General features: G+C 61.0%; 2 protein-coding genes across 3 annotated transcripts; both read left to right on the top strand.

Annotated features, from left to right (window-relative positions):
• The first annotated feature begins 11,629 nt into the window (after positions 1-11,629).
• On the top strand, positions 11,630-16,949 carry GFUS (GDP-L-fucose synthase). Of its 2 annotated transcripts, none has more exons than XM_012531426.3 (11): positions 11,630-11,960; positions 12,990-13,146; positions 13,462-13,576; positions 14,663-14,791; positions 14,865-14,938; positions 15,136-15,269; positions 15,390-15,454; positions 15,818-15,884; positions 16,043-16,122; positions 16,333-16,432; positions 16,607-16,949. In XM_012531426.3, the coding sequence occupies exons 2-11, from the start codon at positions 13,001-13,003 to the stop codon at positions 16,660-16,662; spliced, it is 966 nt and encodes a 321-aa protein (XP_012386880.1). In that variant the 5' UTR covers positions 11,630-11,960; positions 12,990-13,000; the 3' UTR covers positions 16,663-16,949. The 2 variants fall into 2 exon arrangements, with proteins under 2 accessions (XP_012386880.1, XP_012386879.1); XM_012531425.3 differs by having other exon boundaries at positions 11,630-11,971.
• Positions 16,950-19,130: 2,181 nt separating this feature from the next.
• PYCR3 (pyrroline-5-carboxylate reductase 3) lies at positions 19,131-24,032 on the top strand. Its single transcript, XM_004265263.4, has 6 exons — positions 19,131-19,280; positions 20,822-20,886; positions 21,341-21,520; positions 21,845-22,057; positions 22,386-22,478; positions 22,672-24,032. Exons 1-6 carry the CDS (start codon positions 19,181-19,183, stop codon positions 22,852-22,854), a joined length of 834 nt encoding a protein of 277 aa, XP_004265311.1. The 5' UTR covers positions 19,131-19,180; the 3' UTR covers positions 22,855-24,032.
• The last annotated feature ends 26 nt before the right edge of the window (positions 24,033-24,058 follow it).

Raw genomic sequence — 24,058 nt, 5'->3', positions numbered from 1 at the left:
TGGTCCGCGAAGATCCCACATGCCATGGAGCAACTAAGCCCATGCGCCACAACTACTGAGCCTGTGCGCCACAACCTCTGAAGCCCGCGTGCCTACTAGAGCCCATGCTCTGCAACAAGAGAAGCCACTGCAATGAGAAGCCCACGCACTGCAACGAAGAGTAGCCCCCGCTCACCGCAACTAGAGAAAGCCCGCACGCAGCAACAAAGACCCAACTCAGCCAAAAATAAAATAAATTGTAAAAATTATATAAGTGAAAAATGTCCATATTTAATTATAACTATTTTAAAAAATTGTACAGTGACCACTCATGTACCCAGCATCCCGTTTCTACTGTTACTGCCTTGCTATATTTCTTTATCATGCATTTATTCTATTCATCTGCATACCTATTCTGTCTACCCATTAATCTTATTTTTTGGTGCATTTCAAAGTAAGTTGCAGACATTAGTAAAATTCACTCCTAAATAGTTCAGCATGCAGATCACTAACTAACTAGAGTTCAATATAGTTAGAGGAGACATTTTTAGGTAAAATTTATACAGTGAAATGCACGTCTTATGTGTACCCTTGCGTGAACTTTGACATATGCAGACCCTTGTGTCACTCAAACCCCGATGTACGTAAGGAGCATCACCATCGCCCCAGAAAATTCCCTCAAGGCTCTGCCCAGCCGATGCCCCCCGAATCCTAAAGACACAAACACTGCTCTCATTATCTAGTCTTCTTTGCTTGCTTTCTCAAGCCATTTTCGGAGGGCTGCCCTGCTGTCCCCAGAAAAGCCTCCTTATGTAAGTAGTAAATCTTTTCATACCTTCTTGGTGTGTGTGTGGCATCATAAGTCCACATCACAACCAATTTTTTTGTGGGGTCTATTCTGTCCCCGCAGCGTGATTGCTACAGAAGAGAAGCAAGAGTAGGGATGGTCCTCACTACTACCAACTGTCGCTTCCTTATGCTGGATCAGTTGCGCGCCAAGGATCTAAGTAACTCATTTGTATTTCCTCTCACCTAAGCAGCACCTCCACTGCTCCAATCCTCCTTGTACCTGGAAGCAGTACTTTTCCAACACCAGTTGGTCACAACCACAAACCTTCCTGGTATCTGGACCAATCGCTTTTTTTTTTTTTAAAGACAGAGTTGTGGGACTTCCCTGGTGGCGCAGTGGTTAAGAATCCGCCTACCAATGCAGGGGACACGGGTTCACATGCTGCAGAACAACTAAGCCCGTGCGCTACAACTTACTGAGCCTGTGCTCTATAGCCCGCAAGCCACAACTACTGAGCCCGCTAGCCACAATAACTGAAGCCCGCGCACCTAGAGCCCATGCTGGGCAGGAAAGAGAAGCCACCGCCATGAGAAGTCCCCGCACCGAAACGAAGAGTAGCCCCCGCTCTCCGCAACTAGAGAAAGCCCGTGTGCAGCAACGAAGACCCAATGCAGCCAAAAATAAATAAATAAATAAATTAAAAAAAAAACACACACAGAGCTGTGTCAATGCCAAGCCCAGATCCTGGGAGACAGAGGTGCCTGTGTGTGACTATCAGGCCCTCCGAGGTCGCAGCCCAGGGCGGCACCCGCCAGGCGGTGGAGGGGATGCGGACTGTCCTAGGAACAGGAGGGTCCGGAACAGGTTCCTAAGTCTGCCTTAGAAAGAGTCTCAAGTTGATTCCCAAGTTCATTCAGATCCACGGAACCAGAACTCCCTCGGCAAAGGCCCGAAACCTGTGCCTTCTGCAAGCGTCCCAGGTGATCCAGCGCAAGTAACCGAAGGAGGCGGGGCCTGGGCGCGCACGCGCGGAGGGGCTGCAGGGAATGGTGCCTGTGGAGCAACCCGGGAGGAGGAAAGGGGCCTGGAGGAGGCGGGGCCTGAGAACCTGTCCGAGGGCGGGGCGGGGCGGGCCTGCAGAGACAAAGAGGGGGAGGAGCCGGGCGGGAGCCGGCCCGCTCACCGTGCGCGGGCTGGGGCGGCCCGATTCGGGCTTTGGGCTTCGGCGGTGAGTCCGGCGCGGCGCCGCTCCGACCCCGCTGAACCGCGGAGCCCGGGAGCTGTAGCCTCGCCCCAGGCAGGCCGGGCGGAGTGGTGGTGGGTGGGCTTATCCCGCTTGCCCGCGCGGCGCCCATCCAGCTCCCCTGCTTTATTATGGATTGACCCGCGCGCCCGGGTCCTCACGTCAACGCAGCGCGTCGGCGTCCCCGGGAGGCACCTGTCCCGGCCAGCCTCGTAGCTGACGCCGCGGAAGGGCCGGGGCTCGGTCCGGACCCCCCGGGCCCGCCGCCCTCCCCTGCCGGCTCTCCTCTCCGCAGCCCTCTGCCCTCGCCTCGGAGGGACCGGAAGCCGGCTTGGTGGGCAGCTCCCCGGCCGCTGGGCCCCAGGTGAGGGCGCCTGCCCCCCGGACCTGGGCTCCTTGCGACCCGGAAGATCTTTCCGCGGAGCCCGCCGCACCTGGGAACCTGAGTCCCAGGTCCTCTCCAGGAGGAGGGAACTCACTGGGGCGTCCCTCGTCCCTCCCCTTTTTTCTCCCGGGGCCTCCCTGCGGCTGGGGAGGGACACTCACCAAGGAAGACTGTAGGGAGCAGGTTGGGGGATGGAGGGTGGAGAGAAGTAGGGCCAGCTGGACATGTTGGGTTGAGGGTTGTCATTAGGGGTCCCCTGGCAGGCAGGGTACCTGGGACGGGATCCAGGGGGTCCCACACGCCTGCTAGTGAGCCTTCTGCCTCCCCCACCTTGAATTCCCCCACCCCGTCCTGAGGTGGTGACCCCACGGGCAGCACCAGTGTTGTTTCAGCGCCTGCTGACCTTTAGGGACATGGCTGTGCACTTCACGCAGGAAGGAGGGGCACGTCTGGACCCGGGGCAGAGGGCCCTGTATAGAGACGTGATGCTGGAGACTTAGAGGAACCTGGCCTCCCTGGGTGAGGTGTCTCAGCCCCACGCCTTCCCTCTTCCCCACTCCCAGCCCACACTCAGAGCACAGGTGGGATCCCAGAGGGGTCAGGCTGGCTGTGACTCCAGGACCAGAGCCAGGACATTCTGCTCCCAGGCCCAGGGGACAGGTGGGGTTTCTGGACCCATCCCCGGGGCAGGGCCTTTCCCAGCACTTTGCTGCTGGGTGACTAGAGTGCCCACTTCTCCCACAGCTGTGGACCTCGGCTGCGCCCACATCCCTGCCCTGCTTGCTGTCCCCCTCAGCCTCCTGGGGAGACCCCCTGTTTCTAAGCCTGCATCCTGGGTCCAGCTAAACCCCAGTCCCACGCTACCCCTGGGGCGGGAAGCCAAGGGTGCCGTAGCGCTTCAGTTCACCCATTTCCCCTCGGGCAGGAGTTCCAGGATCCAAACCAGATCTGATCTCCCAGCTGGAGCAAGGAAAGGAGCCCTGGGGCTCGGACCTGCTGGGGGCCCAGGAAGGAGAGACCGTGGGAGACCCCAGCACAGGTGAATGAGGGGTGCCGCGGGCCTCAGATTGTTCAGTATATATGCTTAGTACACACAGCCAGTGTCGTGAACGGTCAGACAGGACAGTCACACGGTCGTCCCCGTGGGACGAGCTATCAGTCAGAACCCTCAATTGCAAGGAACCGAAAACCCAACCCAACCGGCCAAAGTTGCGGGGAGGCTCTTGGCTCAAGTCCTGAAAGTTGGGGGTGGGGTTGGTTCTCTGCACTGTGGGTCTCAGGCTCCGAATGATGCCGTTGGCACAGGGGTGAAAGCCAGAATATTTAACGTTGGTTGGGTCAGACATCCAGCCTCCAAGAACGGCTGCTGGCCATGTGTGGTAGTGGCCCGCTGGTGACCATCGCACCATCAGGACATGTCTGTCCACCTGCTGTTAAACAGAAACTTCTGTTCTCTATTTCTCACAGCAACGCTTCCAACACCAAATGTAGGGCGGTTCCTCACACCAACCAGTCTCCACCTCTCTGCACATCAACTGGGTGTCCTACAATTTAGTTCTGACACTGACCACCCGGAGTTAGTGCAGACCCTGCCCGTGAAGGGCTCAGTCCCACGAGACCGCCCCCACCTCAGGTGCCAATCACAAGGCCAGGCTGGCACCTGTGCTGCTCGACCAGCTGTGGATTGGAGGTTCCCACGACCCCACCCTTGGGCTTGAGTAATACGCTAGAACAGCTCAGAACTCAAGGAAACACTGTACTTAACAGTTACTGGTGAGTTACCGGTTTATTATAAAGGACACAACTCAGGAACAGCCCAGTGGAAGAGCGGCACAGGGCAAGGTCTGGGGAAGGGGTGCAGAGCTCCCACACCCTCTCGAGGCGCGCTCACTCCCCAGCACCTCCACGTGGTCACCAAGCCAGAAGCTCTCCAAACCCCTTTGCGTGGTTGTGGAGGCTCCACTGCATGTGTGTGATTGATCAAATCATTGGCCACTGGGGACTGAACCCGGTCACTAGCCCTTCTCCCCTCCTTGGAGGTCTGGGGCTAGGACAGAAAGTGTTTCAGGTTTTGCAGGCCACGCAGTCTCTGTCGCAGAGCCAAAGGTTCTAGTAAGCGGAAGCAAAAATGCTGCATGTGTGTCCCAGGGCGGATGGCCCCGGCTCCTCGTACACCTGCCGTTGGTTGAGTGCCTGTGCACCCCAGGGAGGGCCACAGCTCGTTCCTCAGCAGAACCTTGCCAGGTTGCGTCAGGCTGCTGCCTGTACTGATGCATATATGGGAGGACCAGTGTTTCTGGAGGCCCTGTACCTCCTGTTTTATCTCCTTTGCCACAAAATGGATCCCTTGATCTAAAGCTGTGACCTGTGGCTTCGACGTTCAGAAACCCGGGGTAGGCCCTAAAAGCAGGGTGCTGGCAAAGGTGCTTCCGGCAGACCTGTGTCTGGAGTAGGTGTCAGTGTTGGTCGGGACCAGCCACTGTCTCCTCCAGGATGGAAGGTCCTGTGTGATTAACTTGCCCACAAGCACGGGTCAGTCTCCTGCAGGCTTCACACTGAGGAGTCAGCCTTTGCTGACCGGTCACCCGTTCAGTGGAGACAGCAGCTAGAGGGGTTTCCACAAGAGGGAGCTATGTACGTCCCCTCCCTGCACTGGGGTTCCTCTTCCCATGGGCTCACCTGTTCAAGCTCTGGTGACCAAGGACAGAGGCTAGCTGATATGCACAGGACAGGCCGTCCTGTCCCCTGGTCCCTGAGTGCCTTCCCCACAATGGATCTGTACACCGTCCATCGCACGCCTCTCCCCAGGTGTGACCTTGCCCTGGGATTCACCTGCATCCTCACCTCGGAGCTGGGGAGCAGGCACCCTGCCCCGAGCTCTGCCCCTGGGAGATGGCCCCATCCCTGGCCAGGTTTGGAGCCCACCCAGGCAGGTAGTGGGCCCTGGACCACCTGGTTGTTGGGGTCCCAGGGAGGCCCCGGGGACAAGCTGAGACAGCTGCTAGTGTCAAAGAGATGAGTGACGTGAGGACCTGGGCCCTCACTCCCATGACTAATCATGTTTTCTGGACCTGCCAGGCCTGTTTAGATGCATGTGCCTGTAACCTGTCTGCTGGTGGCCGCTCTGACCACGTGGTCATTTTCTGTCCCTTGTCCGGTCTCTGCAGAGGCCAGCGGCACATCACACACCACTTTTGAAATGGCAAGTGTGTCCTTGCCCAGAATCTAAGGGCTCTGCGTGGCACAGCTGGCCAGGGACTCCACGCAGGGTCCCGTGGCTCCTGTCCCCTCGCAGCCGGGACCTGAGGCAGAGCCCTGGCTTTCTTCCAGGCCCTGCTCGACACTGGCAGCCTCTGGGTCACTCAGCGACAGGTGGGAGCAGTCTCCCCCGTGTGGCATGTCTCCCGGAGCGAGGAGGGCGAGGTCACCTGGGCCTCTCGCCATAGACTCGATGTGGCCCTGGCCCTTTGTAGGTTCTGCCCCACCCTCTGCCGTGCAGGCATCTCTCTAGGGTATCTGGAGCATGTAACACTTCAGTTCGTTCACTGCATCCAGTTGGCATGAGGTCATCAACACAGTGACCGCCGGCCCGCTGTGGATGAACACATTTGCCAAATTGAGCGTCCCTTCCCGAGTGCAAGGGGCTGCTGCTCTGCCCATCACAGGCGCCGCGTCTGGCCCAGCAGCTGAAGCCAAGCCTACACTTGGGCAAGCTCCCAGTGGTTCCCAGCAGCAGGCGTGAGCCATCCGGTGGTTCATGGGCCACACAGGTGGACCGAACGGGGCTGTGGTGGAGCCGCCGTCCCTGCATCCCTCTGCTCTGAGGTGGCCGTGTGCGCACAGCACCGCTGCTGGTCGAGGACCTTGGCCGGGGCTGGGGGCAGTTTCTGGGGTGTTGTAGTTTATCTTACGACAGGGCCGAAAGCAAGGTCATCCCACGAGATGAACTGTGCCGAAGCACAGCAGTAGAGGGCTGCCGCCTGCTCAGGCAGAACAGCGCCGTCTGTCCTGCCGTGGTGGCTTTTATTTAAGCATTATCTAGGTTTACATTTTAAGACTTGTTTTCTTAACATTCCAGAAATGCCAGAGCAGCAACATATGCTTTTATTGATTATACAGGCAACAATGGGCTTCCCTGAAGACATGCCGTGCTTCGTCCTTGAGCGCAAAAGCAGCACAAGGACATTTCCTTGTGTTTCCATCATTCTGATTATACTGAAGTAGCACAAGGACATTGCCTTGCGTTCCCACCATTCTGATTATACTGAAGCAGCACAAGGACATTTCCTTGCGTTCCCACCATTCTGATTATACTGAAGCAGCACAAGGACATTGCCTTGCGTTCCCACCATTCTGATTATACTGCAGTAGCACAAGGACATTTCCTTGCGTTCCCACCATTCTGATTATACTGAAGCAGCACAAGGACACTTCCTTGCGTTCCCACCATTCTGATTATACTGAAGCAGCACAAGGACACTTCCTTGCGTTCCCACCGTTCTGATTACACTGAGGACATCTCATGGATCAGTGCCCAAAGCACTCAGTGCTTATTCGCAGGCCCCTGGTTTGCCGGGGGGGGGGGGGGGAGCGGGGGGGGGCTCAAAGCAACCAGGACTGTTTGCAGTTCTGGCTTATTCGCCAGCCCCCAGTTTGCTGGGGGGGGGGGTGGTCTCATGGGTCACGTCTCCTTTCCATGTCCTCAGTTACTCCACTACACTGGGGCTTCCACTTGGCCCTTCCCAACGTAATGGCTCTTACCCCTCAGGTCCGGAGACTGATGAGAGGGTTCCCCCCGCTGCCAAGTGCATCCATCCCGACGAGGCCCTGCAAGTGGGTCCGTGACTTGGTTCCCCAGCCCTTTTGTCACCCAGCCTCCATATGCCCAACTCTAACGGCATTTTGGGGCCCTATTTTCAGTGTCGGCTCAAATGCTGCATCCAGCAGCCTGCCAGGTGTGGGCATCCCTCTTTTCCCAGTGGTCAGCTCTGTGGGAAGGAGAGTATCTGCTGTGCTAACTTGCAGGAGGTTTGTCTCAAGGGGACCCAGCCTCCCCTTTGTCAGCGGGCCCCAGTCTGAGAACTGCCCAGATCTGGGTGAGGGATTGGGCTCTCCAGCATGGCGGCTCATCTTAGCCTTCCCCTCCCCATCTCTTGGCCTTTCCTGGTTCTACAAGTCAAGCAGCAGCCTGGCCAGCTGCTCACTGTCTGGCGCACCGAGATCGATTACCCATCGCCAAGCATCCCCACCCCGTGCCCCAGGGCCCCCTGCTCCTCCCCTCTCCGGGCCTTAATCTCCACCAAGGCGATGGGCCAGCCTGTGTCTTCAGAAGCCTTGGTGTTTGGCTTTATGGCTAAGCGTGTGCCCCACAGTCAGCACAGCCACAGTGGGGAGCTGAAGCTCTAGAACAGCTACGGAGGCCTCTGGCTCTTGGCCTCCCCTGGGGGTGGCTGCCCTGAGCCTGTCCTTCTCCTCAGTGCTGTCTAGGACATTTACAAAGGACAGGCGACCCCACGGGCCTCCCGAAGACCACTGCCCCACATGGCTAGAGGGCAAGAACGACCACGTAACCCTGGCTCCCCTCCTGCTGCCCCGTCTCCAGCTACCGCCGCAAAGGCCCTGCCTCCTGATGCTGCGCCAGCTCTCTCACCCCAGCCCTGCACTAGAGGCTTGTGGGCCTCTGAGCAGCGGGGCCTGGTCACAGTCCCCCCGTCCAGTACCAGTCACCGCAGTTTGGGCCCCCCTGAGCACAGAGGCTGAGAGTTTGGGGTACAGACGGTGTATCTGGAAGGCAGCAATTTTGGAAGCAGGCGAGAGGGAGCAGGGAGACAGGAGAGCAAAGTCAGTATAGAGTTGCCACTGCAAGTGTGCGGGGCACGACAGCTCCAGGACCGTAACCGCTGAGAGGCTGCAGGAGGCGTCTGGGATTGTCCATCAGAGCGAGGGAGATGGGATACTTGTCCTCTATTCCCAACCCCGGGGTGGTACCTGTCACGCAGCATGGGCTGGCAGCATGGAGCTCTGGAGGGGTTGAGGTGCACCTGTACCCCAGAGGATGCGGGCAGTCAGAGCTCTGCAGAGCTGTCTGCTGCAGCGAGGAGGCCGGAATCAGAGAGAGGCAGGGGGCCTGGCATAGTGTGCTGGCAGCGTCAGCTATGAGCTTCCACTCAGAAAAGGTGGGGAGGGCTTCCCTGGTGGCGCGGTGGTTGAGAGTCCGCCTGCCGATGCGGGGGACACGGGTTCGTGCCCCGGTCCGAGAAGATCCCACATGCTGCGGAGCGGCTGGGCCCGTGAGCCATGGCCGCTGAGCCTGCGCGTCTGGAGCCTGTGCTCCGCAAAGGGAGAGGCCACAGCAGTGAGAGGCCCGCGTACCGCAAAAAAAAAAAAAAGGTGGGGAGGAAACGGGACATAGGAGGGGAAGGTCCGTGGAGGAGTTGAGCACATGAGCACAGCCAGTGAACCTGGTGTCACCTGTGAGACACCCCACGGAGAGGGCTGGCGCGTGGAGTCCGTGCTCCCGGGCACGGAGGGGGCCCCAGGTGGACCTTCTCAAACAGAGTAACACACAGGCCCTTTCTCTTCGTTGCAGATTCCAGCCGGGGGTCTTTGCGTAAGCAGGTGATGGCGAGGGTGAAAATGACTCAAGCCTCAGAGCCTCCAGAAGCATCTGGAAGGTTCTCAGGGGGTGGGCCTCCAACACTGGTCTGCAGAGAAGCCGCCGGGCACGAGGGCAGGCTAGGGAGCCTTGAGAACTTCCTTTTCCGGGAGAGACAACCACACAGAACCTACTGGACCATCTCCAAAGCAGAAGGTGCCCAGAAAGGCGGTAAATGGGGACCCGAACTTCTCCGCAGCCCGCGCCCTGGGGCCCGTGAGAGAAACATGAAACGGCAGCGAGCCCGCACGTGCGAAACGTGCGCCAAGAGCTTCCGGTACCTCTCGCGCCTGTGAGACACCGGGCCACGCACAGCGGCGAGAAGTCGCACGCGTGCGGGAGTGCGGCCGCGCGTTCAGCCAGCGCTCGCACCTGGCGCAGCGCCGCAGCGCGCACGCGGGCCAGAAGCCGCACACCTGCGGACAGTGCGGCCACGTGTCCACAGCGGCGAGAAGCCCTTCGGGTGCCAGTGGTGCGGGAAGCCCTTCAGTTACAGCACCCTCCTCGCCCAGCACCAGCGGATCCACACCCGAGAGAGGCCGTTCCGGTGCGCGAGGTGCGGGAAGAGCTTCATCTGGAAGTCCAGCTTTCGGAACCACCAGAAATCACATCGAGGCAGCGTGGACCTCTGTAAGCTAAGCTCTGGAAGCAGCCGCTGGAGGGGAGAGCTTGGGACTCGCTGCTACTCCAAGGAGCGCCCCGGAAGGATGTCCCCGGGCACGTGGAGCAATGCCAGAGCGAGAGCAGCACGAGGGACCGGATTGTTCTCCACCCGCGATCAGCCTGTGCATTTCGGGTCCTTCCCACGACGGGGGTGGCCCAGGCCTGCCCGCCCCGGCGGGCGCCGCCCGGCAGCTGGATTCCGCGTGGCTGTGGTACTTCTTGGGCAAGTTGATGGTTTGAAAGTCGCTATTTTCAAGTGCATCCAGATTTTATTTTTGAAACTTAAAACGTAGGTCTTTGTCTCCATTTGCATCATAGGTGGTTTCTAAACGCCTTTGAAATCCTAGTTTTAGAGCTATGTAATAATTGCATTATGTTAGAATGGTTTGAGAGGAAGTTTTGAAATTGCTTTTTGAGAAAATGTGCTTATGTGGATATCAGGTTTTCAAGGAGTGGATTGTAATGAACAGCTCTTGTTTCAGCCCATCCCACATCTATCCCCTCCTTCTTTCTTTTTGTAAGAGCACCTCACCTTTGGTTTGCAGCACTTCCTAGGATCTGTTGTAGGAAGTCACAGTGGTGGTCTCAGTCTGGGTGCACCTCCTCCTGTGGCCACTGGTCAACCCGGGAGGAAGCTAAGGCAATCAGACCCTCCCCTCCAGTCCATCACTGAAGGAAAAGGTGTGTATATATCTCATGTCATCTGTGAATAGTGATAGATTTACTTCTTTCCAATTTGGATGCCTTTTCTTTTTCTTGCCCAGTTACTCTGGCTAGAAATTCCAGTACAATGTTTAACAGGAGTGGCAAAAATGGATATCCTTGTCTAATTTCTTACCTTAGAGGGAAAGCTTTCAGTCTTTCATTCATAGAGTATGATGTTAGCTGTGGGTTTTTCATAAATGCCCTTTATTAAGTTGAGGAAGTCCTCTTCTGTTCCTGGTTTGTTGCGTGTTCTTATCATGAAAGGGTGTGATTTTGTCAAATGCTTTATCTGCATCAGCTGAGATGATCATGTAGTTTTTTTCTTTGTCTTTTTTTAAAACAATTACAGGCGTTTTATTTTATTTTTTTATTATTATTTATTTTAAAATTTTTTGGCTGCATTGGGCCTTTGTTGCTGCACGCGGGCTTTTCTCTGGTTGCGGCGAGCGGGGACTACTCTTCATTGTGGTGCGCGGGCTTCTCATTGCGGTGGCTTCTCCTGTTGCAGAGTATGGGCTCTAGGTGCACGGGCTTCAGTAGTTGTGGCACGTGGGCTCAGCAGTTGTGGCTCATGGGCTCTAGAGTGCAGGCTCAGTAGTTGTGGCTCACGGGCCTAGCTGCTCCGCGGCACGTGGGATCCTCCCAGACCAGGGCTCGAACCCGTGTCCCCTGCATTAGCAGGAAGATTGTCAACCACTGCGCCACCAGGGAAGCCTGAAAGTCTCGTTTTCTTAAAGTCACCTGATTGAAGATGTTACCATCTACAAAATCTCTTCACTGGCAACACCTAGATTTGTGTTTGATTGAATCACTGGGTGCTACAGCCTGGCCAAGTTGACACCTAACACCAGCCGTCACACCAGGCATCGTTCCTAACTTGCTCCCATGACTTGCGTGGCTGGTGAAGCATGAGTCCCGTTAATCCTACCACCTCGATGTTGCTTAAGGCAGTAAACTTCTTTTGAGTCCTCATTACCTGAACTACAGCAGTGGCCGCTAAGTGGTCTCCTGCTTTTAATAATCTCCTGAAACGTGTTTGTCTTTTTAATGTATTTATTAAAGTATATTTTATATACTGCCCCCTCAGTGTCCCGAATATAGTAACAGAGTTGCAGTTGTTTCTCACAAATGCAGTGTTTGCCCTAGGAAAGCACTGAGGAGTTGCAGCTTCTCCATTTTTAGAACGGTGTTTGGTTCTGCCGCCTCTCCTCGGTCCACAGCTTGCGGGCTTTCGGAGACGCGCTGCCTCTCCTCCTCTCCCACGCCCCCACGCTCTCCAGCAAGGGCTCGCGCCCAGCGCCAGGCTGGGTTAAGGGCGGGTCGGGGTCCGCCCAGGGGAGGAGGAGCCGGAAGAACTACATTTCCCAGGCTGCTGCGCGGTTCCGGACTCCATTTCCCAGCAACGCCCGGGGCGCCCCGCCAGGACTCCATTTCCCAGAGTTCCGCGGGAGGGCCCGACCTGATCCCGCTCCCTCCACCTAACCCCAACGCGTGGCAGGACTCTCAGCCGGCGCCTGAAGCCGCTCTCCGGGCAGGTCAGGTAAGACGCAGGTGAGACAGCGCGGGGCACGAGGGGACCCTGGGACGGGGGGCGTGGTGTGGCGAGCCGGGGCCTGGGCCTTGGGTGCCCCGTGACAGCCAGAGGGGCCTGAGGGGTACCAGGAACTGGGGGCGTAGGAGGGGCCTGGAAGCGTGGGAGGGGGCCCAGCTGCAAGATGCGGTGGGTTCGGAGGTGGGGCCAGGAAGGGGACCCGGGGGCGTGGGAAGCGCCTGAGGGACGTGGAGGGGCCCGGCCGTGGTGGGGTCTACCCCAAGGCCTGCTGCCGCGCTGCGCGCGCTCTCGAGAGCAGCAGAATTTCTGGGCAGCGTCCCCTCCTGTCCGGGCTGCCCGTGGGGCCCTGCAGCGGGGTCAGAGCCGTCCTGTAGCGGCCCGAGCAGATTTCCAGCCCCCAGGAAGGGTCCTCAGAGGTGGTGGCGCCCCGAGGCCTGTCCATTTCTTAGCCAGAAGCGCAACCTGCCCAGAAGGAGCCAGGCTCTCGAAGGCTAGCTGGGACCAGCTGGCCGCTGGTGGGCACCGGGTTGCATACACAGGCGCCGCCCCTTCCCCGTCTGTAGCATATGGACTTTGGCTGGGAGCAGCCCAAACGACCTGGGCCAGGAGCCCCCAGCCCCAAGGTTGGCTGCCTCCCTTCTTGTCAGACAGAGGGGGAGCTAAATGTTCCCTTTCTTGGCCCAGTGGGGGTCAGGGTTGGGCCTGCCGGGCAGAGCCTGGCTCTCCCAGCTGGGTGGTAGTCCTAGGGCCCCTGTGCAGCTCTAGACAGAGGACTTCCTGGGGAGCAGGGCTGAGAGGAGGGGATGACTCAGGCTAGATGGGTCTGTCTGGTCCCCAGTGGGCAGTCTCCCTGCGCTGCTGACCTTATACTGTGCCCGTTGCCCCAGGCCAGCCCTTGGAAATCACAGTGGGGCCCAGTGCTAAGGGCAGTGACCCTAGGCTGGGGCATCTCAGGGGAGTGGGGTTCTGTTGCGGGGGAGCGGGATGGCCTCAGCCTCACACCATTTGGCCCTGCAGGTGCAGCCAACATGGGTGAGCCCCAGGGGTCCATGCGGATCCTAGTGACTGGGGGCTCTGGGCTGGTGGGCAGAGCCATCCAGAAGGTGGTAGCAGATGGGGCCAGGCTGCCCGGAGAGGACTGGGTGTTTGTTTCTTCCAAGGATGCTGATCTTACGTGAGTGGGCTCATCCCTGGAGCAGCCCCACCATGCCCTCTCCAGACTGAGAGCTCCGGGCCAGGCCTGTTCCTGGGCCTGGTAGCCTCAGGTCAGGCCCGTCCCTGCCAGGTGGCTGGCCTGGCCTGGGTGTGTGCAGTTTTGCTTCTGGGCAAACTTCCTCCCATCTCTTCCTGGAAGCCCACACCCTCATGCCAGCCAGGGCCTGACCCTCCCACCTTCGGCCCCGCCTGCCTCCTGCCCCCAGTGCTTTCAGCCAGGGTGCTAGTTCTCTTGGGCCTCCAAGCAGCCCCTGATGGCCCGGCTCCCCCTCAGGGATGCTGCACAGACCCGAGCGCTGTTCGAAAAAGTCCGGCCCACACATGTCATCCATCTTGCTGCAATGGTGGGGGGCCTGTTCCGGAATATCAAATACAATTTGGACTTCTGGGTAAGTGAGGGGGCCCCAGTGAGCACTGGGAGCCAGGACCCCGGATTCTGGGAACTTCCTGGCCAACTTCCCAAGCTCCTGTTCCGGCCCAGGGAAGTCCCTGAGGGGCCCCCAAGTGACCCACACTTGATTTGTAGGTAGAGGGGCACGCAGGTGGGCCTGGGGGCATTTGGCCGAATAGGAAAAGCCTCAGAGCTAACCTGGGGGTTGGAGGAGCTGAGACAAGCCAGTGTTTGCCTTGTGACCCCCGGCTGGTTCCTGCCCCCTGGGCCTTCAGACCCTCCTGGTTCCAGGAGGTCCAGCTGCACTGAGCCAGGCCCACAGTGCGCTCAGGGGTGCAGAGGTGCGTGAGCTGGGCTCTGGGCCTGGAGCATGTGCCCTGAGGGGTTGCACGTGTGGGGCAGGGGCAGGAGGAGAGCTGGGCTCGCCCACAGCCCTGCCCCTGCCTGGCTGGGCCTCTGAGGGCTGGCCCATCATCTCTAAAATTGGCCTTGGCCTGGTTTGGCCCTGCATCGGGCCTGGGATGGCAGAAGCTTAGACCAGATTTTCCCTGGGGGCCCCTGTCGCCACAGGGCCCTCCTCGTCTCAGTGACAGCCTTCGCAGCAGGCTGCCCGGCCACCACCTCTCCCCAGACCACCCAAATGCCCTGGCCAGCTGAAGTCCCCGGAAGGGGCTGGAGGAGGGGTGTGGCCAGCCAAGGCTTCACTGCTACTGAGCAGTAGAGCAGGGTGAGCTCCTGGGGGTGCGGGAGTGGAGCCCCCTGGGCTCCTGGCTCGCACCTCACCTGCCTAGCCCGCAGCAGCCCCTGTGGGCAGGCTCAGCCCTGAGCTTAGGGGTGTGGCCCTCTCCTCAGGGCCCTCCCCCAGCCTCAGAGTAGGCAGGCCTGGACCCTCCTACAGCCCTGGGGGTGGGACTAACAGGCTGGGAGGGGGCCATGGTTTCTGGACAGTGGCTCCTGGGAGCTGGTAGAACCGCTGGCCCAGGTACTGCTTGCCAGGTGTGTCCGCACTTCTGTCCCTGGAGGGGCAGGTAAGGGCTGGCATCCTGCCTGGGGCCTGAACCCTGCCCTGCCCCTGCCCCCTCAGCGGAAAAACATACACATCAACGACAACGTGCTGCACTCGGCCTTCGAGGTGGGGGCGCGAAAGGTGGTCTCCTGCCTGTCTACCTGCATCTTCCCCGACAAGACCAGCTACCCTATCGATGAGACCATGGTGAGGGGCGGGGCTGGGGCGGGGCCTGGCCTGGGGGCAGGGCTGAGAAGCAGCGGCTCCTCTGCTCCCCCAGATTCACAACGGACCCCCGCACAGCAGCAATTTTGGCTACTCTTACGCCAAGAGGATGATCGACGTGCAGAACAGGTTCTCTTCCCGCGCGTGCCAGGCTGAAGCCAGCCAAGAACGGGGAAGGGGGCCCCAGACGCCCTGTGGTGGGTGGGCCCAGGGGGCCGCCCTGGCAGGGCGCTCAGATCTCGGCTCCCCTCCTTGCTAGCCTCGGCTGGGGTGGGGCTCGCCCGTGATCCGAGGATGAGGGCCAGAGGGGATGCTGTGCCCCGCAGAGCCTACTTCCAGCAGCACGGCTGCACCTTCACCGCTGTCATCCCCACCAATGTCTTCGGGCCCCATGACAACTTCAGCATCGAGGACGGCCACGTGCTGCCTGGCCTCATCCACAAGGTGCATCTGGCCAAGAGTGAGTGACCGCCACCCATGGCGCAGCTGTGTGCTTGCTTGATGGGGCCCCTGGGGCACAGCGGGGAGGAGGGGCGGTGCTGGCACGTCCCCTCTGACCCCTGCCCTCCCCACCCTGCAGGTCGCGGCTCAGCCTTGACAGTGTGGGGCACAGGGAGGCCTCGGAGGCAGTTCATCTACTCACTGGTTGGTGCCGCGAGGGGCACAGCTGTTCCCCAGAACGTCTCCTGGAGCTGCCGTGCTGGCTGTGGGGAGGCATGAGGGAGCCTAGGAAGGGCCGGGTGTCCAGGCTGAGCCCCCAGGGGAGCAGTCACTGGTTCTTGCTGGGTCCGTGTACGTTCCATTCCCCAGGGACGTTGCTGGGTACAGCTCTGAGCTCATCAGGAGAAAGGACTTGGGGCTGAGCTGGCCAAGCACTGCCCAAAGGGGGTACCCCGGGCCTCAGCCAAGCCTGGGCTGCACCCCGCCAAGCAGGAGCACTTGGGAGAGGTGACCTGGGCCCGTTTGGCCGTAATTTGTGGCCTTTGACCCTGGCTGTCTGATCTCCAGGACCTGGCCCGGCTCTTTATCTGGGTCCTGCGGGAGTACGATGAGGTGGAGCCCATCATCCTGTCAGGTGGGTGCCCTGCAGTCCCACCCCCATTGCAGTGGGGCAGGACACCCGTCTGTCCTGAGAGCCGCTGAGCAGGGCAGCGGGAACGTCTGTGGGGCTGGGCGGCAGCGGGTCCAGGCAGAGGAGGCCTGACCTGGCCACTGGCCCCTCGGTCCCCACAGTGGGTGAGGAGGATGAGGTGTCCATCCAGGAGGTGGCTGAGGCCGTGGTGGAGGCCATGGACTTCCATGGGGAGGTCACCGTATCCTTTGGTTCTAGGCGGGAGACCGTGGGCCTCCCTGCAGGAGGCCGTGGGTGTGACGCACCCATGGCACTCACCCTGGCAGCCGGGGGGGAGGGTGTCTGCTGCTTTCTCCTGGAGGCTCCCCCTGGGAAGGCTAGACAAGCTTCAAGGGCAGGCTGGTGGAAGGGTGGGCTGCCCCTTCTGCTGTGCCCTTGACCAGGTGCCTAGTTTGATACAACCAAGTCGGATGGGCAGTTTAAGAAGACGGCGAGTAATGGCAAGCTGCGGGCCTACCTGCCCGACTTCCGGTTCACGCCCTTCAAGCAGGGTGAGCCCTCCCACCCCATCCCTCAGGACCGCCCGGCCCCTCCCCAGGCCTCAGCTTCCCTACTGCCAGTTGGGGGTGGACGCCCTGCAGCTTTGGCCTCCACACCCTCACCGTGGAGGCAGGACACGGGGTGACTGCCCTACGTCCCTGGGCCTCACCCGCCCGCCTCTGCAGCCGTGCAGGAGACCTGTGCCTGGTTCACTGACAACTACGAGCAGGCCCGGAAGTGAAGTGTGCGGTGGGAGCAGGTGCCGCCCTCTCCCCGGCGCTCAGCCAGCAGAGCCCAGCGGCAGCCACTCAGAACCTGCCGGGACTGAGGGCACTGCCCTCGTGGCGGCCGGCCCCTGCCCCACGCCCTCTGCCGGGGCAGACCTGGCTGACTCTCCGGTGAGGCCACCGTTCACACCGTCCTCAGGGAAGCCAAGGCCTGGCCAGGCCCAGCACCCTGCTCCCCGACGCCAGTCGCAGAGCATGTACATTTCTGATCCCTGGGAGCCAATAAAGTGCGTTTCCACAGGCCTGGCCCCGGCAGCTCTGTATCAGCCCCCCATATCCCCCGCCCCAGCACTGCCTCCTGAGCCTGGCCAGCCCCCAAGAGCTGCTGGGCCACGGTGGCCAACTGTCCCTGGGGTAGAAGGGCAGCAGTGGCCGGAGACACGGAGAGGTGGGTATGTGGGCAGGTGGCAGGAGAGGCTGGACTGTCAGCCGGCGGGGACAAAGGGCAGGCACCTGCGGCAGTCCCCACCGGCTGCGGGGAGAGCCGAGCCTCTCCACGCACAGCCAGGTGCAGGCCTGGGTAACCTGCACTCCCCGGGCTTACCCCCCCCCCATCCCCAGGACTTTGGGGAAAGAGGCTGGGTCTGGATTTGGACAGGCTGAGCAGGCACACAGATGGATCTGAGGAGAGCAGTGGCGATTGGCCAGGTCAGGCCTGGCCCCTCATCTCCCTAGCCCTCAGGTAGCAGCTTGGGTGCTGGGGCTTGGCCTGCCCTTCTCCCATGGGCAGCAATAGGTGTCACGCAAGAGTGGGCCTGGCGGGCACGGCGGTGAGCGGCACAGACCTCCCATCCTCAACAGGAAAGTCTGGACCGGTTGACCCACCGGCCCCCGCCTAGCCAGTCAGTGCCGGGTGTGCTTCCCCCAGGACCCAGGCACCTTCCCTGGCTCCGGGGCCCACCTCCCCTGGGGTACCCTTTGCTGTCTTCACACCAGTGACTCCCAGCTCTCTTCTGGCCCCAGGTGTGCCTGCCACGTTCCTTACTTGCTTTGTTCATTCAGGCGCTATGGGCTGCCTTCCCTGTGCCAGCCACGCAAGCCCCACCCTCCGTCCCGTGTCCAGCTGATCCCTCACTGCGTTTGTTACCACCACCCCGGCCCACGGGCCTCTCCAGGGGCCAGTCCTGCCCCTCTCACATCAGTGCCTCCCCACCTCTTAGGTCTCTGCTGACTGAGGCCCACCCCACCTGCTTGCTTCTCTGGAAACACCTCCCCTCCCCCACCCCCCAGGGCTTGGAGCTCCAGGACCTGGTCGGCCCTTCATGCTGTATCCCCTGGGTGCCAGCCCTTTGTGAATCTGAAGGGTCTGCCCCTGTGGGCGTTCAGGGAGAGGGGGAGGGGTGGTCCCTGAGTGGGAGCTCGGATCAGCCGAGTGAGAATGGGGGGAAGGAGGCCCTGCGCAGGGCAGAGAGGCCTGGACGTGCCTGGCCTCAAGTAGTGGTTGTGTGTCCTGACTTGTCCCTTGGGTTATGGGGTGTGTGTGTATCGTAGAGGGGCTGTCTCTCCAGCCAGAAGGCAAGTCTGCGGGGTGGGGCTTTGTGCACTCCACTGCTGTGTGCCCTTCGTTCCCAGCCCAGAGCAGGGCCCCCACGCTGAAGGGGCAGCGTTGAAGGAATGAAGGGATCTCATTGTTGAAGAGCTCTGAACGTGTCAAAGTAGAGTTTAAAGAAAATAACATCTTTAAAATTCAGTCTTAAAAACTGCAATCTTAGTTCTTCAACCTTGTTTTTCCCATGTCAATCAAAAATTACAAGCACAGCCCACACCCACACCCACCCTCCCCCTCTCAGTCTCTAAGGTGGGCCCTGGCCCTGGCGAAGCACTCCATCTCCCACAGAACCAGCAAGAGGGGCCAGGTCTCCGCTGGGGACCTAGGCCTCATGAAGGTCTCCCCTGCAGCTCCCTGAGAGGCCCTCAGAAACCAGAATCCAGGCTGGCCTGAGGACCTCCTTTAACAGAAAAGCAGACCCCTGCTCCCACGTTTCACTGGCTGTGCCAATTTTATGCTGTCACCCAGACCCACTGCGGCTTGGGGAAGAGCTGACCACAGGCCCTGACCAGGCCACCCTGTCCGCCACACCCAGGTCCACTGGCAGGCTCCGAGCGGCCTGAGGCGCCCACCTCTGGGACAAGACCAGGGGAGCCCCCACCCTTTCCTGCCCTTCGCCTTTAAGTGACCAGCTCAAGTTGCCCTTTGGGAAATTTCACACATCGGGACAGAAGCCAACACAGTATCGTGGCCGCCCGCCCGGCGCCCCGCGCCGCGGCCCACCCCTCCTCGCCCTACATCTCTCCGGCCAATGAGCTGCGAAGGGGTGAGCCCAATTGCTAGCGATCGATAGAGCGTGGAGCCCGCGGGAGGGGGCGGAGCGTGAGGTCTCGGCAGCCAATGGACGAGGGCAGGTGTTGGGCGGTGTAGCCCATTGGCGGCGCTGAGGGCGCGGGCGGGGCGCGGCGCGGGGCGGTGGCGAGATGGCGGCGGCGGTTGCGGCGGAGTCTGGCCCGAGGCGCGTGGGCTTCGTGGGCGCCGGCCGCATGGCGGAGGCCATCGCGCAGGGCCTCATCCAAGCAGGTGGGGCGCGTGGGGTCCCGGGCCCGCGGGCTAGAGGGCGTCCGACACCGGCCTGTGTGGGAGGGACGGGCTTACCTCTCCGTAGCTCACCTGCCCCGCGGAGCCCCGGGCAGCACGGGGCCCTCCGCGCAGGGGCCCCAGGGTGGGGCTGGCCGGCGGGCGTGGGCCAGGGCCGCGCGCGGACCCTGTGCCTCCGGTCTCTGCTTCCTCTGGGAGCGCGGCTGGAGGGGATGTGGTGGAGAGGCTCAGCGCCGGCCGTCCCCACGTCCGAGTTGAGATGTGCTGTGAGTGCACAGAATAAAATATACGCCGAATTTGGAAGATTTATCATCCAAACAAAAAATAACGTATCTTAGTAACTTTTAATATTGATTAGGTGTTGGAAGGGTGACATTTTGGCTACCTTGAGTTAAATAAAATGTACTACAATTCACCCGTTTCTTCCTACTTGTTTAATAAGACTACTAGAAAATGTGAAGTTACGTGTGTGGCTCGAGCGATACTTCTCTTGGACAGCCCTAGCTTAGAGCGCGGGATCTCCTGCCGACGTCCTAACCTCGTGCCTCGGTCGAGCTGCCTGACCGCTCTGAGCCTCCGACTCTTCTTTCTGTTTGTTCGCCGGCTGCACCCCTGGTGTCCGGCACTGTGCACATTTGGGGCCACATCATTCTCCATTCTTCACATTGTAGGCTCTTTAGCCCCTTGCCTGGCTTCTCCCCACTAGGTGTTAGTGACACCCCCAGTTGTGACAGCCAAAATGTCTCCAGACACTGTCAATGTCCCCGGGGGGGGGGGGCAAAATCATCCTCGGTCGAGCACCACTTATAGCAGGGATGGAGGTTCCACAGTATTTAGAAACCTTTATATGTAGATATGGACTGGTTTTCTGCCTTCAGCCATATGTCAAGGTCTAGAAAGGTCAAAATCATCAGAAAACAGTTTACTGCAAGTCTCAGGTGTTTTAAACCTGTAAAACCTGGAGTATCACCTGCCTCCCCTGCCTCCCCTGCTGCACGGAGTCTCACAGTGCTGCCACCGTCTCTTGAGGCCGTGGGGTGCACTTCTGCCTTCCTGCTAGACTTTACAGAAATCTGATCTGTAGAGGATTTCTACCAAATGGGCACTGAGCCTCTGCTTGGATGTCCCCGTACAGATGCACCCCCCTCCGGAGGAAGCTCATCCCCCACCCCAGCCTCCCTACCCACCATGCCCCCTCCCCAGCCTAACCATTCCCGGAGGCAGGGGTCCCTGGGATCTGTGTCCTCACGAGACAAGGCAAGCTCCCGGCCCCTGTGTCCGGCAGGGCGTCTGGCCTCAGCAGCAGCAGCAGGTGGGCAGCGATGACTGCTGAGTAGAATCAAGTGAAGCTGGTTGCCTGGTCCCAGCCGAGTGGAGCGGCCCCGCCAAGCACCTGGCTTCTTGGAGAGGCTCCGCGTGGCCCAGGTGTGGCTGAGACCTGCTGTAAGGGGCCTGCCAGGCTGGCTTCTCCCCGCGCCACATCCTCACTGACACCCCCTACCCGCCTTTGCCTTTCCTTCCAGGAAAAGTGGAAGCTCAGCACGTGCTGGCCAGCGCACCGACGGACAGGAACCTCTGCCGCTTCCGGGTGAGCCGGGCAGCTCTGCTGAGTGGAGGCTTCCCAGGGCTCAGATGGCTCTTGGCTCCTTGGGGCCAGGGAAGTGCTGCTTACTTAGCTAAAGTTTTGAGACGGGCCGGGCTGGGCTGGGGAAGGGGAGGTCCAAGACCAGAAGGAAAGTCAAGGTTGTGGGGGGCCCGGGTGGGGTAAAGGGGTGTGCGTGTGCGTGTGCGTGTGCATGCTGGACGGGCGGGAATGTCACGGGCACTCACTGGGATCAGAGGGCTCGAGGAGGTGCTGACACCAGGGCCATCTGAGGTTGGATCCTGAGCGAGAACGGGTGGTCTGGGCGCGTCATGGGCATTAGTTTAGGGCCGTTTGCAATGGGGGGCCCGTGGGATTGCAGGGTGGGCTCCGGCAGGGAGGGCCGTGGTCTGGGAGGATGCCCGCTGACGTGGGCCTGGTCCCGGCAACCCTGCTGCAGGCCCTGGGCTGCCAGACCAGCCACTCCAACCGGGAGGTGCTGCAGAGCTGCTCGCTCGTCTTCTTTGCCACCAAGCCCCACATCCTGCCGGCTGTCCTGGTGGAGGTGGCTCCTGTGGTCACCGCTGAGCACATCTTGGTGTCTGTGGCTGCTGGGGTCTCCCTGAGCACCCTGGAGGAGGTGAGTGGCCTGTCGGGGTGCAGTGGGGGCTGAGGCTCTGACCCCAGGGTGGGCTCTGCTGGCCTCCCACCCCTGCCATCCCAGCCCGGCTGCAGCCTGGGTCCAGCCCTTCCAGAAACCAGGATGGGTGGGTTGGGGGGCAGACAGCCTCTCAGCCGGCCTGCACAGGCGGCCAGGTGGCTAGGGGGCTGGGGTTAGGGCTCCTCCCACCTGGGGTTAGGGCGCCACGCCCGGGAAGTAGCGGGGAGCCTGCTCTGGCCCGGCGTGTGCCTGCCCGGCAGCCTGATCCCACAGCCGCCCTGATCGCAGCCTCTCTCCCGCCAGCTGCTGCCCCCGATGGCGCGAGTGCTGCGGGTCTCGCCCAACCTGCCCTGCGTGGTCCAGGAGGGGGCCATGGTGATGGCACGGGGCCGCCATGCTGGCAGTGGCGAGGCCGGGCTCCTGCGGACCCTGCTGGAGGCCTGCGGGCAGTGCGAGGAGGTGCCCGAGGCCCAGGTGGACGTCCACACTGGCCTCAGCGGCAGCGGTGTGGCCTTTGTGAGTGTCGTCTGGTCCCCGCACCCCAACCCCTGCCCTCACAGGCCGGCCCTCCCTCGGCAAAGTGGGGCCTTGTGGAGCCCCCCTGACAGCCCCTGGCCCCATGGCTCCCCGGCTGGGTCCGCAGCTCCCCGTGAGCGCCACCCACCCCCTGTTATCTGTGCCTTCCTGGGCCTTTGAGGCCGGCCCCTTGGCAGACCCCTGGGCTCTGGCCTCGGCTCTGGTGGCTGGTGTGCAGGACCTTGTTCCTGAGGGTCCCCAGCCTTTTCCAGGCTGAGTTCTGTGTCCAAGGGAGTGCTGGCTTTGTCCCCGCCCCCCGCTGCTACAGGTGTGTGCCTTCTCGGAGGCCTTGGCCGAAGGAGCCATCAAGATGGGCATGCCCAGTGGCCTGGCCCACCGCATTGCCGCCCAGACCCTGCTGGTGAGACCCTGCTGCCCGGTCCTGGGGGAGCGTGTGGAAGGGGAGGGGGCAGCACGCCTCCTGGGAGCTGTGGGAAGGGAGAGGGCAGGACTGAGCAGCCTGGGCTGAGACGGGGCGGCGGGGGTGGGGGTGGGGCTGAGCCGAGGAGGGGCTGCTGGCCTCCCCCGAGTCACCCCAATGCCACTTTCCCCAGGGCACGGCCAAGATGCTTCTGCAGAAGGGGCAGCACCCGGCTCAGCTGCGGACTGACGTGTGCACGCCCGGCGGCACCACTATCTATGGGCTCCACGCGCTGGAGCAGGGCGCGCTGCGGGCGGCGGCCATGAGCGCCGTGGAGGCTGCCACCTGCCGGGCCCGGGAACTCAGCAGGAAGTAGGGCGCAGGCACTGGGTGCAGGCCGTGGCCACCCCCCAGCCCCTTGCCGAGGACTCGGGTTCTCTCCAGCCTGCAGGCCAGTGGGGGAGCTGCTTGAGGTGTGGGAGGCTGGGTGGAGAACAGGTCCTGGCCAGCGGGGATCACAGCGGGCTGTGGGCCCCTCTCCAGACCCTGAGCTCGCGGCCAGCGGCAGGTGGAGCTGGTCCTGATGACCCTTCCTTGGGTCAAGGGTCCTGGAGGGTCCCACGGCCTGGCCTCTGACTGCAGGATTTGGTTCTTAGCATGTCTGTAAAAGGACCAACAGGCCAGGAAAGCCAGCAACTTAGGGCCCTAAGCAAGGATGAGGCGCCTCTGGGTGCAGGGCAGACTACCTGCAGCCCAAGGCTCACAGGGGCCTCCCCACCCCACATGGGCCCTAGTGCTGGAGCCCCTTCCTTCCACCCGCCAGCTGTGAGGCTCGCGGCAAAGTGATCCCCGGGCTGTGAACAGGGCTTACACGGCAGCCTGCCCCTCACTGCCCGCACAGCGCTTAGCCCCCACCACTCCAGCCTTCATGGGCGGCTGGCCCTCAGCCAGCGACTGTCCGTCTGACCCTGGCCCTTCCACCTGCTAGAAGGCTCAGCCTGAGTCCATTTCGGCGCCTTTTTTTCACTTTTGAACCGCGGCTGTCCTCTAGCACGGAGCAAGCAATATTTAACTGGAGGCTGGTCAAACCCAATGCCAAGTGCCTGGAAGCACGTCTCAGGCAAAGCCCAGGATACTGGCCCAGACTCGGAGCTGTGGGTGTAGGTGGTCTGGGCACAGGGCTTCCCATCACGCGAGAGCTCTGCAAGGGTAGGCTCCCCCTGCCCCCGCCCAGCCCTCCAACCTCACCCTCAGCTGTACGTCCATGGGTCCCCGCCACGTATCTTCCAACAGAATCCCTGAGGACCAGGCAGGGCTCGGCTTGGGGAGTGGAAGATGCACCTCTGCCCAGCCCTGCCCTTAGGCGGTCACCTCCTGAATGTGAGGTGCCCGGTGAGCCCAGCTGGTGATGGCCCGTGACAGGAAATGCCAGTTGAAGAGGGCCTGACCCAAGAACGGCAGCTTGGGGCGGGGGCGGGCAGGGTTGCAGCCCAGTCACTGGCCGGCCAAGTCCCTTCACCTTATACTGCGAAGCTAAAATTACTTTTCTCAGAAGCTGCTGGATGTGAACTTTTTCCATC

This window comes from Orcinus orca, chromosome 17 (assembly GCF_937001465.1).
Source record: "Orcinus orca chromosome 17, mOrcOrc1.1, whole genome shotgun sequence".
Taxonomy (NCBI): Eukaryota; Metazoa; Chordata; class Mammalia; order Artiodactyla; family Delphinidae; genus Orcinus; species Orcinus orca.
Note: the sequence above shows the minus strand (reverse complement) of the source record. Positions and strands in the feature narration are given on the sequence as shown.